General features: G+C 43.1%; 1 protein-coding gene across 4 annotated transcripts in view; it reads right to left on the reverse strand.

Annotated features, from left to right (window-relative positions):
- banp (BTG3 associated nuclear protein) overlaps positions 1 to 17,770 on the reverse strand; it is a 35,518-nt gene extending 17,748 nt beyond the window's left edge. Inside the window, exons 1-11 of one of the 4 annotated variants that reach the window (XM_084059017.1) lie at positions 17,672 to 17,770; positions 13,676 to 13,754; positions 13,371 to 13,492; positions 12,478 to 12,683; positions 12,145 to 12,234; positions 11,259 to 11,425; positions 10,163 to 10,402; positions 7,940 to 8,074; positions 6,188 to 6,309; positions 4,235 to 4,306; positions 1,928 to 1,972 (exon numbers count right to left, since the gene is read on the reverse strand). In XM_084059017.1, coding sequence (XP_083915143.1) covers positions 1,928 to 1,972; positions 4,235 to 4,306; positions 6,188 to 6,309; positions 7,940 to 8,074; positions 10,163 to 10,402; positions 11,259 to 11,425; positions 12,145 to 12,234; positions 12,478 to 12,683; positions 13,371 to 13,492; positions 13,676 to 13,748 — 1,272 coding nt within the window. In that variant the 5' untranslated portion in view covers positions 13,749 to 13,754; positions 17,672 to 17,770. Of the gene's footprint in view, positions 1 to 1,927; positions 1,973 to 4,234; positions 4,307 to 6,187; positions 6,313 to 7,915; positions 8,075 to 10,162; positions 10,403 to 11,258; positions 11,426 to 12,144; positions 12,235 to 12,477; positions 12,684 to 13,370; positions 13,493 to 13,675; positions 13,755 to 17,671 lie in introns of all 4 variants that reach the window. The other 3 variants (XM_084059016.1, XM_084059015.1, XM_084059014.1) reach the window with 3 other exon arrangements.
- Between the last annotated feature and the right edge of the window lie 567 nt (positions 17,771 to 18,337).

The following is an 18,337-nucleotide window of genomic DNA, read 5'->3' on the forward strand; positions in this document are numbered from 1 at the left end:
TGGTGCGCAATACTGGCACGCAACTAAGTATAAAACCGGCTTAAAGCCTAGACACATTCTACATGTCATTCAAAAAGAAAAAGATAAAAATAATTCATATGGCCGTCTGTGGATGGTGATGCATGCAGTTCTTGCCAAGGCACAATTACCATATAGACAGGATACCTTCATAGAAACCATGGCACATTCACACACAAATCAAAAACCTGGCCGATGATGAACTTTGTGAACCTAGTTGCACAACGGCTGAATACTTTTGTATTGTGGCGCAAAATCCGAACCAGAATTTGTCCAAAACCCTGTGCCAAGATCCTAGAGAGACACAGACAGGAATGCTGCCATGAGGCTCAGTGAGCAGGTTATTTTAGGACACAAGTAGGAGAGTGTGAGAGAGAGACGGACGCGAGGATGTGGGCCGATTACCTCGTAATCGATTGAAAACACATATCCAACCCCAAAGACAATAAAACAATACAAACAACGCAATGGCTCATGTAAAACAGATGCATGCAGCGCACACACCACAATAAACACGTGTGCAGACACACACGCACACAGCCATGACACATCAGGATGACTAAAACATATGAATAAATTGGATGACATAGATCCTAATCATGATTATAATAGAACAATAGAGCGGCCAACAGCACATGGGAGCCACCGTGCATGCAGTTCCAGAGTTTGATTTGAGTTGACAGTGGGCTGGCTTCCAAGTCTCAGTCTTTCTTCACCCCAGAATCTGAAGCATTAAGCAAAATGGATGCCGACCGCCTAGCTTATCAAGAGTAGCTCTCATTGGCTGTCCAGCAGTCAACATTCCCACCACTGGTGTTTATTGAAAAGCACCTGTCCCCAGAAAGAGCAAATACAAACCATGGCAACCTTTAGACAGAGGGGAGCGTGAGAAAGAGCTTCCTCCTCTAAAGCCGTGCTTCTATTTTCTAGACCCACATGATGAGGTCATGAATATGAAATAATGTGCTCATCTGTGGCGCCCATCTGTGATCTGTGATGGTCACACACAGGCCTGCACCGCTTTGATCGAGAGACTCGCTTTGATCCCGGAGGCAAGAACAGAGAAACAGGAAGCGCCCTCAGTCCAAAACATTAAAAAAAAGTGTGCAGCGAGCACGGGAGAGGAAAGCAGAAAAAACACTCAAAACACAAGCAAATGGGAAAGCTCAGCATAGGTAAGGGTGTATGTGTGTGTGTGTCTGTGCATAATATATTATAGCCTAAACCACTGGTTCTCAATGTGGTGACCGCAAGGGTCTTGAGGGGGCTCCAGGGGGCCGTCATGGGTGAGTGTACAGATGGAACCAAATGTCCCTTTCAGAGTTAAATTAACACAACATTGTATCGAATGGGGTTGTGTGGCCTAATGCATATCAAACCGGGGGTCCTTAAAATAAAAAAAGTTGAGAATCACTAAGCCATCTGTATGTCTGTGTGAGAGAGCAATGGCTTGAGATGGAGATTTTTATCTTGGTCCAGGGAGCCTGGGGATGATGGAGCGCTGCCCGGCCATATCCATCCATGTCTGATGCATCAGCAGAACAAATAGCCAGCTCACACAGGCCAGAGGCTACAGGACGCTGTGCCATCAAGCACATGATGAGTCAGCTATGGAAGATCTGACGAGGGCCCATGTATCAATCTGACAAAAGGCCTGCCGACTGGCTGTTCTGATACCACAAAGCCACACATGCTTAACCCTAATGTTATTTAGTCTCAACTAGTTGCAGTGGTAGTTGTGGTATATACACAAAATGCATGAAAATTGCTGAGGAGACGGGAACATGGTTCAACATCTGGAGAGAGGCTTATTAGTGGAACTCAAATGAGTCAGGCTTATAAGTGGAATAGTTTTGCGTGCGTGTCTACACACATGATGGTGGGGGGTTGTGTCTTTGTGTGTTCTTACCTGTCCATCCTGACCAACATGCACCTGGTGAATTTGGAGATTCCCCTGAGAAAGAGAACGGAGACTGCGGTAAATTAAAACAGTCAGATGTCATAATATCACACGCACAGGCCACAGGGACATTTGAATGTTCATTTTTATCATTTTTTATTTATTTATTTGAGTTTTACAGCACATTATCTATGTCCTCACCATAACGGGAAGCACAGGCATATCAAATATAATATAATTTGCTGGATTGTAAACAGATGGTGCTCACAACCAAACCTTTAAGAGAACACAAATGGAAACTGCACTGTGCAGTCTTTTGCATGGCATTTCCTCTGCGCAGACTTGGCCACCTGAGAGCCCCACATCATTGACTGTGCATGGTGCTAAACATGAAGACCAGTAGCTGCCACTTGCAACCTTCAGCCTACAGCCCGCTTCGAACATGAACCCGTGCCTGAACCCATCAACAATAACACATGGTTTGTTAGTGGCAAACATGTGAGTATTGTTGTTACGGATTTGGACCATGCATGGTTTCACAGAGGACTGTTTACACTACATTACAAGGGAATGGAAAGGATGCCTGCATGCAATGCCTGAGTATGTGAAGTCAACACTACTGTCACTTCTGGCTATTATCAAGACTCCCGTAAACAAGAGCGCGTGTGCCCGCACCCGCATACCGACACACACTTCCTAATGACATGCAGAGATTAACGACCTCTCCGCTGCCTCACACTGAAATTATAATGTCCACAGGAGAAAGGGGCATCATTATAAGCTAATCATAATTTATCCTACTGTTGTCTATTTTCAGCCATTCTTTTGTCCCTAATTGTGTTACATGTACCCATACAGCGCCTGTCTGAGCTGCCATATGGAGGAGAGGCACAGTGATCTCTCAAATAACTAATTTCCTTTCTGAGCGTGCTCAAACCAACAGCTTTGATGCGAGAGGCCCGTTCCTAATGAAAACACACTCTGTGACTGGCAGTTGGGAGAAGTGGGATTTTGTTGCTAAGCTTTGAACTCCAAAAAAACAAACAATATCATTGAGTAGGAAGCAGGGAAGAGGGAGGGGGAGCGTCGCTGGCCTCAGCCACAAAGAGCAGGAAAGGCTTTAGTCTTCTCTGCCTCCAATTCTTGCTGTCTCTCTCACTCAATCGTGCATTTCTTCTCGCGGTGTGCGTTCAGTACATGGGGTAGGAAGATGAGAAAAATGCGCAGTCAAGGTGACAACTGATTTTGCCCTGAAATGCCCTGTCTTGCGATGTGCAGCACGCGCATGCATTTATGTGCATGTGCATCTGTGTGTGTGTATGTTGTGCACACACTGGCGCCTCAGAATAAATCTCTCTCTCCCCCACATCCTTTTAAAATCATTAACAATGATGCTGAGGCAGCACTTGGTGCGGTTTTGGAGTCGGATTCTCTCGGGTTTCAGCTGGCTGGCCGGGTCGATGTGTGCGCATGCGAGGCTGTCTGGTGGGGGGGACACGAGCCATCTGGGCATTATGTGGAAACAAATGTAATAACCTCTGCACAAGTACGCAGATATATAAACAGTCGGGCACTCTTAATATAGAACATCTGCTCATGCGCAAGCTCCCTAATGACTTCAGAACTGTCAGCTATATCGCCGGCGTGCCCCATTCCTCACTGGGATGACAGGGGCTGACAAGTAACCACGACGACTGACAAGACAGAAGCATGAAGGCAGATTAATGCTTTCCATTTCTTCCTGGTTGGAAGAGAACACAGTTTGAGTCGAGTTGAACAGTTAATGATGTTGTTAGGGTTTCTTTGTTTTCTTTGTGGGTTAAGTTAGCTTTGACCCATCAATGAAATCCCTGGAAATGGGTTGAAAAGTTTGGAAAATAAAGGCAATCAGTTCTGAAGGGCTCGCATAGACGTGAAGTGACCCATCACTGAACACACAATGGGCATTGCAATTGCCAAGAGGAAGGCAAATAAGCCGCAAAATAAGTCTGGTTGCAGCATGGCGCAAAATGACACACTGGGCTGTCAACACAAAAGTAGTTTATACAGCCATACCCCCCACCCACAGCCTTCACTTTTGGAGACAACATTTCCTTAGTGATGTGATCTGTGATAAGTGAAATTAAGAAAAGAATAAAAAGATGACTCAAGGTGTGTTTTTTATACACACACACGCACGCACGCACACACACACACACACACAACACACCTTCACTTTTGTGTGTGTGTGTGTGTGTGTGTGTGTGTGTTTTTTATACACACACACACACACACACACACACACACACACACACACACACACACACACACACTTGCCTCACTGTCCTGTGTGATCTGCACCTCCTCTCCTTGTGGCACCTGGGCAATGTGCAGCTGACCCTGTGGAATCTGAGAGAGAAAAACAGAGGTGAAGAAGACAAAGATGAAACCTTAATCCCCATGCATCTGAGGAGGCAGTGTCTTGTGTAATGTAAGAATACGTCAGCATATTGTGTGCATATTTTGACATTGTGCAATGTGCATTATCTGTATCTGGGTGTGTGCTTTGTGCAGTTTCGCTTAGTGATCTCTGACTGCTCCATCATCCGAGGCCCAGCCCAGCCCTGCAGAGTTCTTCCAGAGCATGCGCATCATTTCCTCTACCGCATTAGCACCACTCATAAATTTCAGGCTCAGCTGCACCCTTTAACACTGTGGAATATCAAGAGGGTAATGACAGTGCGATGAGCTTTCTTCCATCTAGGCCTCATCCCTTTCCTCTGTCTCTGCTCTGCCTGTCTCACATCTTTTTTTTTGCCTGTGCCCTCCTTTCTCACATCAAGTCACCCATCATCAATCAAATGGGCCTCAAAAGCCATGCATCATCTATCTTCTGTGGAGGCAGATTACTTAACCACTTACGGCCTACGTTATACTTTGGCTATTCAAACATAGACAATCTACAAGCTCACAAGGCTCACAAATATCTACTTTTTTTCAACAAAACAAAATGCCCAAAATAGGGACGCCAGGGTTAATGTGGTTAAGACAGTGCTGTATGATGTGGCAAGCTAATAACAGTTAACATTATTTAACAGTAGTCATGGATTGGACGTGGCAGCTTTGCAGCACTGTCAGCACTCATGTGCAGAGAGGGGTCCTGGAGGCACCAATCAGTGTGCATATTGACTGCCTGCAGAACCAGAACTTCATACAATAAACACAATTACTTTAAGAATTCATAACTTTGATTACACAAAACCCGTAATTATAACACTATGACAAGATAATCTAAGGGGATTTCTCCATGATGTGCTCTCTGCCCCACCAGCTGTGTATCCCTCATTTATTGTTTGAATCTACAGTAAATAAGTGAGAGAAAATCAAGCTGCTTTTACTATGTTAGCAATAACATGCTGTGTGGTGAACTATGAACCGATATCTGACAATTTAAATGCTGATTTTATGATCTCACGCAGACACCGCGCCAACTTCCAAACGCTGATGTATTAGATTTCCAACCCACAATAAAGATGGAATCCTTCGACAGTCTTTACATATTAGCATCAGACTAAATCTCTAAGAATTGGATCCAAAACAAACTGCCCAGGATTTAGGGTTGTCTATTGTGTGGCTAAACTTTTCAGATATCACAATAGGACCAGTGACTTCCTGGTCGCCAGCCCACCCATAATGCTGTGGGCCTGACTCTGACCTCTGACCCTTGCAGCTGTACAAGGTCGTCCAATCCCCAAGCATGAGCCACTCCTACAGTACATTGACATAAGTTGCACTATCTTCCTGTTAAGTTCTGTACGTGTCTCCGCAGTGGGTGGTGAGATCTACCCCCATGCATTACAAGCCCTGCTCTCTACGACCTTACTATGGCAACGGCTTAAAAACAAGAAAATCGTTAATAGCAAAAGAACAAAAAACATAACAAAAAAGTCATAGAAAGAAAGAAAACATTTATTTCTTGTGTCTGAGAAAGTTAAAGACTTATGCCCTATATACTTCGTCGTACGACGAATAGCTAAACTAGCTGATCTATAAGCTCACAAGATGACGTGATGCGACACCTTGTGAGCTTGTAGATCAGCTTGTAATCCGTAGTTATTTATGACAATGTTTGACAATTTTCACCTACAATGACATGCCAAAAATATGGAAAGTTGCAGAGAGAAGGAACAGAAAGCATCATCACAGCTAAAACGCAGGCCATCCATTTGTATTTCAAATTCAAACTCTCTCATAGTAACATGAACACAAAGATAAGTGGCTGGCACTCACCACCTGGACCTGCCCGTCCTCTCCAATCCGATGGATCTGGACTTGCTGATTGGCCAGGGCGTAGTGTAGGGTTTGCTGGGTAGCGGCCTCCATGTGGGTCGTTTCGGCCGCAATGCCTCCTTCTGCTTATGGAGACAAACAATACAGCATGATGATGAGCATTATTCACATGTAGGAATTCACTGTAAACAATTTCAGTGCAGAAACTATGAAAAGTAAAGATAACCTTCTGTGGTGGTGAGATACAGACAGACACTCACATGCCTCCACACACCCACAAATGATTATTCTAAAAGCCCTCGGGTGGGGGGGGGGGGACTTGGCTAATTCCCAGGCCATCTGCTGGATGATGGCGTGTTTATACTTCATCAAACACGTCTAAATACACAACAAGGCCTTTCCAGCTAGACGTCCAAACACACTTGTGGCCTAGCAGCCAAACACAACCTCCTGGCCTCAGTCTAAACACCCACAGTCACCCTGGCACTCTGAAACCTTTGCACCCATCGCCCTGCCACAAGCCCCGCCTACCTGCCCGGCAACTGTCAAGGTGGATACGAGCACTAGGTGACAGGAGAGCATGCACCGCACCCCGCAAGATAAACACACTCACGCCTTATATGTCAAAATGGAAGGCAATAAAAAAGACCATTTGGGAGAGGTGTGGACTGAATTGAAGATGATTCGGTGAATGAGTTCTTCAGGAGAACTTCACAGTAAAATCCTCAGCATTAATTTATCCATTTGTAACTCCGAAAGTGTACAAATGGAACCACATACAGGGTTCCCACAATCCCAGAGGAAGGCTGTCTGTCGACCATTTATGAGACAACACACAATATAAAAACATGAGGCATGAGCGGGATGATCAAAATTGACATGTCGGTATCTCAAAAGCCTCACATGCATTACTCTTGGGGTGAGCCGTTGTTTTCCCCCCTCATCCTTCAGCATTGCATTAAGTAAATAATCCCCAGCGCAATCGTTTGCCAGAGAGAAAGAAGCTACAGCCAGGTGGCTCGTGGAGACTACAGCTGTCGGTGTGAGCGCTCTTCACCAGTCCACTGATAAATTATGCAGTTTTTTTGTAAAGGCATATGATTCCCCCTCTTTCCGGTCCATTAGCGTGTCCTCTGATTAAGGGGAGTGTGGGGTTGAGTGGGTGCTTGAGAAAATGCATGTGCGTAGTGTATGTCGTCTGAACTAGTGTTTGCATTGTCCACTTCTGGGCGTGTGTGGCCGGGCCGAGGGCCTAACAGTTCACCCCTGATGTGTGCTCACAGGATATTTGGGTTTCCCCTGCAGTCTCACTCTCCCTGGTCAGAGGTGAAGGGTGATGGATCACTGAGAGGGGAGGACAGCAGGCGCTGTTGTGTGCAGATTACAACCATCTGCAACAATACAAACTGCATCTGCGCTTGGGTTTGACACTGTCTTCTAAAAGCTGTACGAGTGCTAAAAGAATGACCTGCACAAGTATTGCGTGTGAATGTGTTTGTAGCTGACGGTGGCCCCTGGCAGGCATTTGCAATGCAATCTACACGTCACCACAGTATAGGCACAAACCACTAACCCTCTGTACACCTGTATTACACTGGAGTTGAATGCGGTAGCAAAACTCATGTGTTCATGTGGTGCAACCCCGTACTTTGAATACAGACTAAATACATAATAAATATTGTATGTGGGAGTGTGCTTATGTTTGCTATTTGTGTACAGGCATGATACCTGTGCCTGTTGCACGAGGCGTACGTTTGGAGAAGCTCTTGACGGCCAGACTTTGACCACGCTGCTTGCGTCTCCAGGCAGTGCGGCACTTGGAGTCGATGCTCTGCTTGATGCGGTACCAGTCGGACTCGCTGATGCCAAACTTGTAGAACAAGTGACCTGTGGGGACACAGAGGGGTCAAAGGTCAACATGTGGGTTCAGATCTTCTTCGACGTGCAAAGGAACATGCCCCCTTTCCCCTCCTGAGACATAGGCACGTGCGGCTTGAGAGGCTGTCTATGAAAGTGTTAATAGCTGTCGGGAGGTTGCAACCAACCTGACAGCTCATTCCTACATCAGCTCAAGGGGCGGCTAGAGCCTGAAGGTACAAAACAAGACAGAAAGGCGGGGAGTGGTACAGACAGGCGGCGGTTAGTGTCACCCTCCCCTACACACTTGACGGAGCCTGTGTGGGCAGGCAGGACAGGTGCGTATTCACTCCTCTCCCTTTCAGGAACGAGGCACGAGTCACATGGAAGTCACCCAGCCCTATCCAGTCTTTACATACCTCATAGTCAAGCCGTATCTGCCTCTAACAACACGAGCACATACAGTACATCCACACAGCTGAGGGGAAACGCGGGTAGCCTAGCAATTGTACATAACCTGGCACATTACAATAGACGAGTATGCAAAACCGCTTTATAGGAAAATGCTCGACAGAACATCTTTTCCCACAGAGGGTCTAAGCTCAACTCTGCATAAAAGCAATAGATCTCCTCCTTTTGCACAGCAATAAGCACCTTTTGCATATACTGTACATACTGTATAGCCGCAGACAGCATTCTCGTAAATATACCTCTGCCTCCTGCCACGTCCCCCGATTTGGATAAATACGCATCAAAGAGCTTGGTGAATTAAGAATGGCCCTGTTAGGAAAACAGTGACCAACATATGCTTGTCATTTAGAGTTTGGTATGTTATAAAATGTGTTACGCATTAATGCATGTATGCAATGATGAATGTGTGTTGTTGTAACCTGCCCTGCAGATTGCAGCCCATATTTGTGCACATTTCTGTGGAACTATGCGGCACGGGTCAGTGTCTCTGATAGGCGGTAATACACTGATTCGTAATGGGGATGAGGGTTGAAATGTGGGACGGGTGAAGTTTGGGTTTCATACCAGAGGGTTCAGGAAATGCTGTGGGGAGAAGAGGAGGGGTCTTTATCCTGGCTTACTAAACTCTATTAAGAACATTTAGATAATCAAGATGCCTGATTAATGGAGGTTATTAAACACTTCCCCAGCAATTATCAGTTGGTTTTCTTTGCTGAGAAGTTGGCAAGCTGGTCAAATGGCTCAGAGATACTTGAGAGATGAGATCTGTTAGAGGACCGTCTGCATAATAAAAGCTTTAGTATAGGGAAGATCAAAATGCTTTTCTGGGGATTAGTTCCTGAGCTAGAGCATAAGGGATATAAAGAAATATGTCCCTTTATGGCCATGATTACATGGTAACGATCAGAACAGAAAACGACAAAGTGCCGTTGCGTTCTCACTTTTTATTCAGCGTTTACACAGAGACGCCGAAGTGATTGAAAACGCTGTAGTGTGCACGCCAGGTGGCCAGGTGGCTAGTGCTTCCTATCACAGCTGTTTGTTTACATCGATGTAATAGCGTACGCGGCGTGAACCATGACATCACACATTTTGCCATTTCCCCCGTATTGTTTACACGGAGACGCGAGACGGAGCGTTTTCAAAGATTTCCACTCTGGAAAGGGGTTTCACTTTGTTGCGATTTCAACCCCCGAAAATGCCGTTCTCGTCTAAATGGAAGGCACATCTGATATTTTATTTTGCCGTTCTTTCCACAGCTGAAAACACAAGACGCTCATCCAAACACCCAGTTGAAAATATTTCAACTCTCAGCGACCAGATAAAAATAACAGATGTGCACGCGCAGCGCAGAATACAAGCTCAGTGCCTTGTCATGCTGTTGGCGTATCTAGCACAGCGTAATTGAAAGCCCCCAATTGAAAACAATTCAAAACATATGTTGCACACAGGAAAAAGAAACTCGGTGACATAGACCCTGTGTTTCTTTTTTTACAAAATGGGCATAGTCAAGTGACCAGTAGTCTTAAAATGAACATCCTGTATGTATTAAGTCAGTGGCAGCAGGTCAGGCCTAAAGCCGGATTCATAGTTTGTCATACGACGGAGGATAAATCAAACATAAGTTGGTGGCATGGCGACACTCACAGCGAATGCCATAGATCATCAGTGGGTCCAGCTGCTTCTTCCCGTGTTTCCCTTGTCCGGAGAGGTTGGACATGGCTTGGACCTCCCGGTGAAACAGGTAGTCCAGCAGCGTCAGTGCCATCTTCTCTGCCGTACGGCAGTTGGTGGTGATGTGGAGCATGTCAGCCGGCGACACAGGACACCGCACACGCATCTCTGGGTTGTTTTCGTCTCCCAGCCAGGTGCCTGTTGGGTAGTCGTCTACAGAGGAGGACAAAAAGGAGGAGGAATTGCATGTTAAAACACATGCATGTTATGCTGTTGAAACGCATTACCTTGCTAATGCTAATAGCATGAAAATAAAGCTTGTGGTAGGACTTCAATATATAGTATATGCATCACAAACGTGGTCCATCCACATTCTGCAGATAAGAGCAGAATGGGTCATAAAATAACACCCAATAGCACTGAATGTATTCTGTGACCTCATATAATGCCACAGCACACCCATGTGGTAGTAAAGGAGATAGACAACTTGTGTAATTCTGAAGATATGTGGAGTCACGTCTGAGGCTGTATATGTTACATTTGTTACACTGACATGTAGGGTTCTGATGTGGTGAGCTAAGGCTGACTGGATTTTGGTGACTGGTCCTCAGACCTCCAAAGAAAAAGAAACAGAGCCCGTTCAAAACAATCCACAAAAAGTCAGACACAAAACAATAACAAAACGTACAGGCTTAGTCAGGCTATGCTCAATTAGGCATGAGTTATTTTCCCCAGGCCTGGCATCAGCCACTGAACAAGCTACCACATTCACTGATACATTCAAGTGCACGTGAAAGCGCGGTTACTCAGTGGAGTCTGCTTTTTTGATTCAATATTCAGACCTTATGAAATAGTCACGCCAGGTCTACACAAGACAGGGAGAAAACATGTTTTACAGAGACAATACCTTCTGTGTGTGTGTGTGTGTGTGTGTGTGTGTGTGTGTGTGTGTGTGTGTGTGTGTGTGTGTGTGTGTGTGTGTGTGTGTGTGTGTGTGTGTGTGTGTGTGTGTGTGTGTGTGTGTGTGTGTGTGTGTGTGTGTGTCAATAATAGCAAAGTGAAGCCACACCTTCTGAGTTGAGGGTGATGAGAGTGACATTCTGGCTGCTTTGTGCACTTTGGCCACCATTGGAAACGGTGTCACTTGTCTCAGAGCCACTCTCTTGGTCATCTTGATTCTCATCAGGCACCCGCACTTTCACTAGGATGGTGTTTTGCCGCCGCCCGCTTGCTGTACTGAAAACACACACAAACACACGCTGAGTTCAGCTATTATGTCAGCAGGGCTCCAAGTTGCGTGGGAGCGTTTTTGCGTGTGCAAATGTTTCTGGTTTGTTATTTATCTTTATTTTTTCAGTCTAATGTCCCTTCCTCTCTACATTCACTAGTTAGTACACTGAACATGTGCCTTGTGTGCTAACCGTAGGCGCTCTGTTTGTAGGTGCTATGTAGTGTGGGAATAGTTTACTCATTGGCACACAATACATACATGATTGGCACAAAGTCGCAGAGATGTCGCCAAATGCTGCTGCGCTGACATTCCAGTGTTTTCTGTGCAATCTTAATCAGCGACAGCCCAACGTTAATTCTCCCTCCCTTCACCTCTCTTCTCATAAAGTTTCTAACGTGTTGATTTCCTTGCTGTCTTAACTCGTTAATTTGTATTTCCAAACAGCATTTGTGCTGTTTTCTGGCCGTGCCTAACAAAAGTCAAGCCAAATCGCACTAGGGAGAGATTGAAAGAGCGCAATATTAATTTACTTTTGGCCCGTCTCATATTTGTCAATCAAAACTATTCTGAGGCCCTGCGCACTAGTGCTACAAAGTAAAAACAAATAATGATTCAAACCCAAATTTTGCTTATTATATTGTTTCTATTGTCTGTAAGGTCTAATTATGTATATTGATTATTGATATTCTATACACAACAGAAAGCGTAAATGAGAATCACTGACTTGCTGAGAAGGTTCTCCAGTGGTGTGTCCTCGTGGACCGGCCCCTTTGGACGGTCACTGCTCACTATCACATTTGTCTGTGGAACAACACTGCAGGAAGACAGAAACAATATGAATATGTGGAGTACATTGATGGGTAATGCTTTCTTTTCAGTTTCTGTTATTGCAGCTTTGCAAAATCAACCGATAAAAGATGCGCAATTACTCCGTCAAGAAATTATCCTTCTGCTAATCTCCATTTTGTCATTTGGTGGCATTCTCAGTTCGATCCCTCGGTTAAGGAAAACACAGGTGCAACATTTCCTGGCATGCAGTTAACACCATGGAGCTCACCAGCGCACTTTGTTCCAGGTCTGAGTTGCTCCCAGGGGAGATCCTGCCACCATGGGGACTTGGATGGGACTCTGGCTTTTAGTGTTGGACACCATGCTGTCCAACTTGCGTCCCAGGGCCTTACAGGTGGCCTCGACTGCCTGCAGCTTAGCCTCAATGCTCTCCAGCCGCTGACAGATGGTTGAGTTGATGGAGAACAACAGGTTCTAGAGTAACAAAAAGTATGATGACTCATTTATCACCCCTCATCTGTATAGAAGCCTATTGGGCAATTTCAGCAGTCTGTGAACAAACATGCATCCTGCACAGCAGAAATAATTCATTTGCTTAGCACTTTTCAACCACATTATCCCTGCCGTCAACAACAAAGAAAACACACAATATGACATTGCGTCGCAATGTGACCCTTGTAGATCTGATATTTTCTAAGTATAAAATACGGCTTAAGTGGTTAAATAGTATGATTTATAATTTATAATTTAAATTAAACAAAAAAAGAAAGAACAGAACAGTCAAATTGCAAGAATTAGAATAGAAAAGTAAGCCATTTAAAATATGCTAATGATTTGCCAGAGCTTAGTAGTAGTAGAGCTTAGTAGAGCTTAGTACCAAAAGCTGGGAACTTTGGAAAATCTTAATTTGAAACCCTGTTTGGGGAAGACCCTTAACAGAAAATCTCAGATATTCTAAACAATGAATGGTTCATACATGTTCTAAAGGTCAGTGATATAGCTTGAAGTCAAGTGATATAGCTTGGGATGGGGCGGGGGGGGGTGGGGGGGGGGGGTTTATTTTATTTTGGGTCAAATAAAATTCTTTGCTGATAATGACATGCCCGAAATAGGAACACCAGGGAAGGTGGTTAAAAGTGATCAATAAAATCAGTGACATACCTTAATAGAAGACATATCCTGGCCGTTGCTGTTCTCCAGGTTCTTGTTCGCTTGGTTGATGCTCAACTTTCTTCGTTTCTTCTGTGGTTTATCTTCCTCATCGTCATGATTGTCCATCATGTCTGACAGAAATCCAGTTCAAATACAAAACAAAACACCACCTCTGTCACACAGGATAGCCTTCTGGTAACACAGAACGTTTTGTCACTGCTAGTAAATCATGACCCATACAGCCCTGCAAACAAACAAATATCTAATATTTTCTTTATAAAATTAGTATTTAGTGTGTTTAAGAGAGATCTTACCTGGCTGCTCAGCCTGGGCAAAATCCTCCACTGTTATTTGCACAATTTCATCCAGATCTTGCTCAGACATCATTCACACCTGAAATAACAATACAAGGCATACATTTTTAAAAACAGAAAAATAAAGTTTTTACTACAGCATATATCCCTCTAAAAGCTCACATTTTGTTAACAAACACTGCCATTTGTAGCATGCGTGGTGCCCTCTATGGGTGGAAGTGAAATAGCTTTTGGCTCTGCATTGTTTAGAGGCCCCTTAGTGTGTGATTGAAATGTGGGCCAGATTGAAGGATTTGTAGCATTTGTGCATTTACTTTTGTATTTTCCCTGATTAATCATTTTTATTGCTTTTCAGTTCACAAATACAGACTTAAAATAATCTTAAACGGGCATACAAAAAACCTCTTGGACAGAACGTACCAACACAAGCAATATCATACAAACAAGAAAAACTAAGACACATGAACATGGCATTTACTACTTTGTCTTATCAGATTCAATTGTGGCAGATTAAATGGTGAATATAGTGACACTGGCCACCTTCATTAATGTCTATGCAAGGCAGGATCATTGAAAAAGAGGAAGGCGAGCACTCATCAGTTGAAAAGTTCACAGTTCACGTGTATCTGGTGCACGGTTCTGGCAGAAACAGTATCTTTGAAAAGATCACCAGCACTCGCTTGTGAGTGAGTGCTGGTGATCTTTTCAATTACACTATGCAAGGCAGGGACTACATAAATAAGTGTATTTTGTGTTTATTGTGCATAATCTATGCACTAATACATTGCTTTGGCAATGTAAACTATGTTTTCTCATGCCAATAAAGCTCCTTTGATTTGAATTGAATCGCATAAACTATGGCTGTATGCTATTAGTTCTGCTAATTCTGTAACTGCTTCTACATTACATTGGACTAAGGATCCAGTATAAACCAGACCAACATCATTAAACAAACAGTAAGAATATCTATAATCAACTACTACCTCCATGTGAGTGAATGCAACACATTGCACTCACATCATAAGGTTCAGGACAAGTTCACACAGTTCAGTCACTGGTTAGAAGGAAATGTATCATGAAAATGATACATTGTGGCCCACAAAATTGTTCTACAATGTTCTACAAAAGACATATCTGGCTCACAGAAAAGTACATTCGTCAAACTTTTATTCTATCTCAACAGATGTTCAGTCATCTTGTAGTTGGAATAAACTATTAGTCTCTGGGAGGGGAAAACCATGACCATGTGGTATTTATCAGGAAATTGAATGCAATTCAAAATAAATTGTTTTATTTTTCATGTCATTGCAATCACTGGGGAAAAATAAATCCTTTCTAAAAAATAAAGATTGACCTGTGCCCGCTCTATACCACTGCACATCAGTGGTCTCACTTTCACTGTAATGCAAATGTGGATGATTACCATGGGGGACTTCTGCAATTTGGAAAGTCTACATTATTTTAATTCCAAAGACATGGGAGTAGATTTTTACAGTCAAGTCAAAAATATATTTAGATCTATTTATATTATCTACTGTATATATATATATATATATATATATATATATATATATATATATATATATATATATATATTATATTTCAAATAGTTATACCCTGCTGGAAAGTTTTTTTGTTATGTACAAAGGAGATTTTCATATTAATTTCACATCTTTTTTTTATTTCATGATGTGTTGTTTTCTGGCAACACATCATAAGCAAGGAATGATGGCCACACAATAAAAAGTCTAAACTCTATTTCACACCATAGACCAGAGTAACACCCGGGCGTTACGCACATATCTCTTGTGTTTGAGAATCTACACAATGGGGACGACCATAGCTGAGTGGGTAAAGACGCCTGGGTGGGTAAAGAGTAAAGACGCCTGAGAAACAGAAGGTCCCTGAGCCTGGTTTGCGTCCCTGAGCAAGACACCGTCCTAAACAGAAGGTCCCTGACCCTGGTTCGCGTCCCTGAGCAACACACCTAACTCATAACTGCTCCAGAGTGCTGAACTAATAGCGCTCACTGCTCATATAGTTTTAGCATGGGTAAATGCAGAGGGAAAATGTCACGTATGTGCAAATATGAAGTGACAAGAATACCCCAAAAGAGTGGAGACCAAATTATAATATTATAATAAAACCCTCAGTTACTAATGGATAAATGAACAGAGGATTTTACTGTGTATATGCATGTAAAATTGACTGTAGTGGAGGGTATCAACCACAAGGGGGCACCGCTAATTCAATGGCTGGTTATGGTTGTATACAAATACTGTACAGTCTTGAGAAATATAATATAACCATGAAAACGACAGTAAACAAAGCCGGTAACTTACTTACTGTATTGGCATTTAAACAATACTGTAAGTAAGTTAGGGCTAGGTACATTTCTTAATCCTCCTGTCAAAGAGAAGTTTCATAATCAGTTGGTTTGTGGGGCTGTTATCAGCAGTGGTTTGATTGATTGATTGATGTACTTTATTTAGTAAGACATGAGAACAGTACATGACAGTACATAACAGTACGTGGAAGTACAAATTCGCAATACAAGGTCTACTAAACTGGATAGCTCATTAAGCACTTAGCTTGTTTAAGATGAGATCCCCATGCACACAAATCATGTTGACATATAAGAGACAGACAGATATACACACTACTATACAGAATGTCATACCATCAGTTTACAGGTTACTGGTATGAAGGGTGAAAAATATGTACAAAAAAGAAAGAGAGGGGGGGGGGTAGGTTAGGACTTGGACAGGGGCCATTTTTGAATTGCCTGAAGGTGTATCTTTAGGGCATTTTTGAAAGTGAGTAGGGTTTTACACTCCTTTACTCTTTTTGGTAGGGCATTCCACATTTTAGATGAATAGCATGGTGGAAAAAGTACTCAAGCTCACAATTCTTCGCATGGCGATGCATTGAGCTTGCAGATTGGCCAAAATGTATATAGGGCTGAAGTGGTTAATGTATGTTTTGTAATAATAATCAAAATCTACAAAGTAACTAGTACTTAAGTTTTCAATAATAATTGTAGTGGAGTAAAAGTACAATATCTGCCTCTGAGATGTAGTGGAGTAGAAGTAAAAGTACTGAAAATTGGAAATACCCATGTAAAAAAAATCTCATAATTGTAACCCCCCCAAATAATCATATTTGAACTGGGAACCCCCCGCCATGATAGGCACTTGGAATGTAGGAGTTGAGGCAATCAATTTAGTTTGACTCAGTTTGGCAAATGTTTTACCATTTTCTATAGTAGTTTGTTGATTACTTTGATGCAGTAATGGTCTCTTATCTTTTCTCTTTCTTATTTTTTTGAGGTATTAAAAAGGTCTCAAAAGTCCTTAAATTGTCACTTCACTGTCATCTGGGGACCCCCCCAAAATCATGTGGGGGGTCCCGACCCACAGGCTGAGAACCACTGCTTTACCACTGGTTATCAGTGAGTTGCCAGGGCGGCCTAATCTGCGTCATCTGGCTAAATGACATCATTACATGAACAGAAACTATTTCCAAAGCTTTCAATGTTAAAAACGAGGCCACATTCTGAGCCTAGCTAAATGTTGCTAGCGGGGATAGCAAGCCAACTAAGCTCATATCAGGGCATAATGGTTAACACCACCATACGAATGATGCATTTTGCATAAAGATTAAATGGTTAATGTATGGAGCGTTATGCTTCTCTATCCAGAGACAAACACACCCTCCCATTAAAACAACACATATTCAAGCATCATATCCCAGGCTAACGGTCAACGTCATGGAAGTCAAGCTGCTGTCTCGGCTGCTAATGTTCTGAGCTAAAACAAGGCAAAGTCATCATGGTGCCCGTTAGCCTGGTTGGTTAGCTTTGCTTAGGCCTCGTGGCGACGGAATGCACTTATGTAAATAGACATAAGTTTTTTTAAATAAACTGTGGTTTCGGTGCACCGTGTATCTTCACTCCTGGCACGAGACATGTTACCGTGTTAGATTGGCTTATATTACCGTGTGAATGATGAATTCTCGTGTTGTTTGTAGGGATTTCGATAACGGCGTCGTTCCTCGCGAGAGAAGAGTCTCTTCGGGTTTCTCCTTCGCTCACAGAATGGCATGACATCGAGCAGCCAGAAGGGGCGCCACACATAGTGTTGAAGAAAGGCATTATACAGTATCCACTATCCAGATCTGATCCACATGCAAGGCTGGCTGTATGCAGTGGTGGAAGAAGTACTCAGATATTTTACTTAAGTAAAAGTATCAAGTGCTGAAGTGGTTAGTGTGTTTTGTAATAATAATACAAATCTACAAAGTAGCTAGTAACTAAAGTGTTCATAAAATTGTAGTGGAGTAAAAGTACAATATTTGCCTCTGAGATGTAGTGGAGTTGAAGAAAAGTACTGAAAATTGGAAATACTCAAGTAAATACCTCAAAACTGTACCTAACTGTACAGTACTTGAGTGCATGCACTTAGTTACTTTACACCACTGCTTGGATGTGTGTAGAATTTACCAATAGCACCAATAGCAGTAAATCTATGCAAGAAACAAACTGTTTCTGCCTACACCTTCAGAAATGTCATTACTTTACTTAAAGCACCAATTGACCACTTATGGTGACTTACAATCACTTAATAATGTTAGCACGTATGCAAACTATATGACCCTTGCCAA

This window comes from Gymnoscopelus microlampas (assembly GCF_963454915.1).
Source record: "Gymnoscopelus microlampas genome assembly, chromosome: 6".
Taxonomy (NCBI): domain Eukaryota; kingdom Metazoa; phylum Chordata; class Actinopteri; order Myctophiformes; family Myctophidae; genus Gymnoscopelus; species Gymnoscopelus microlampas.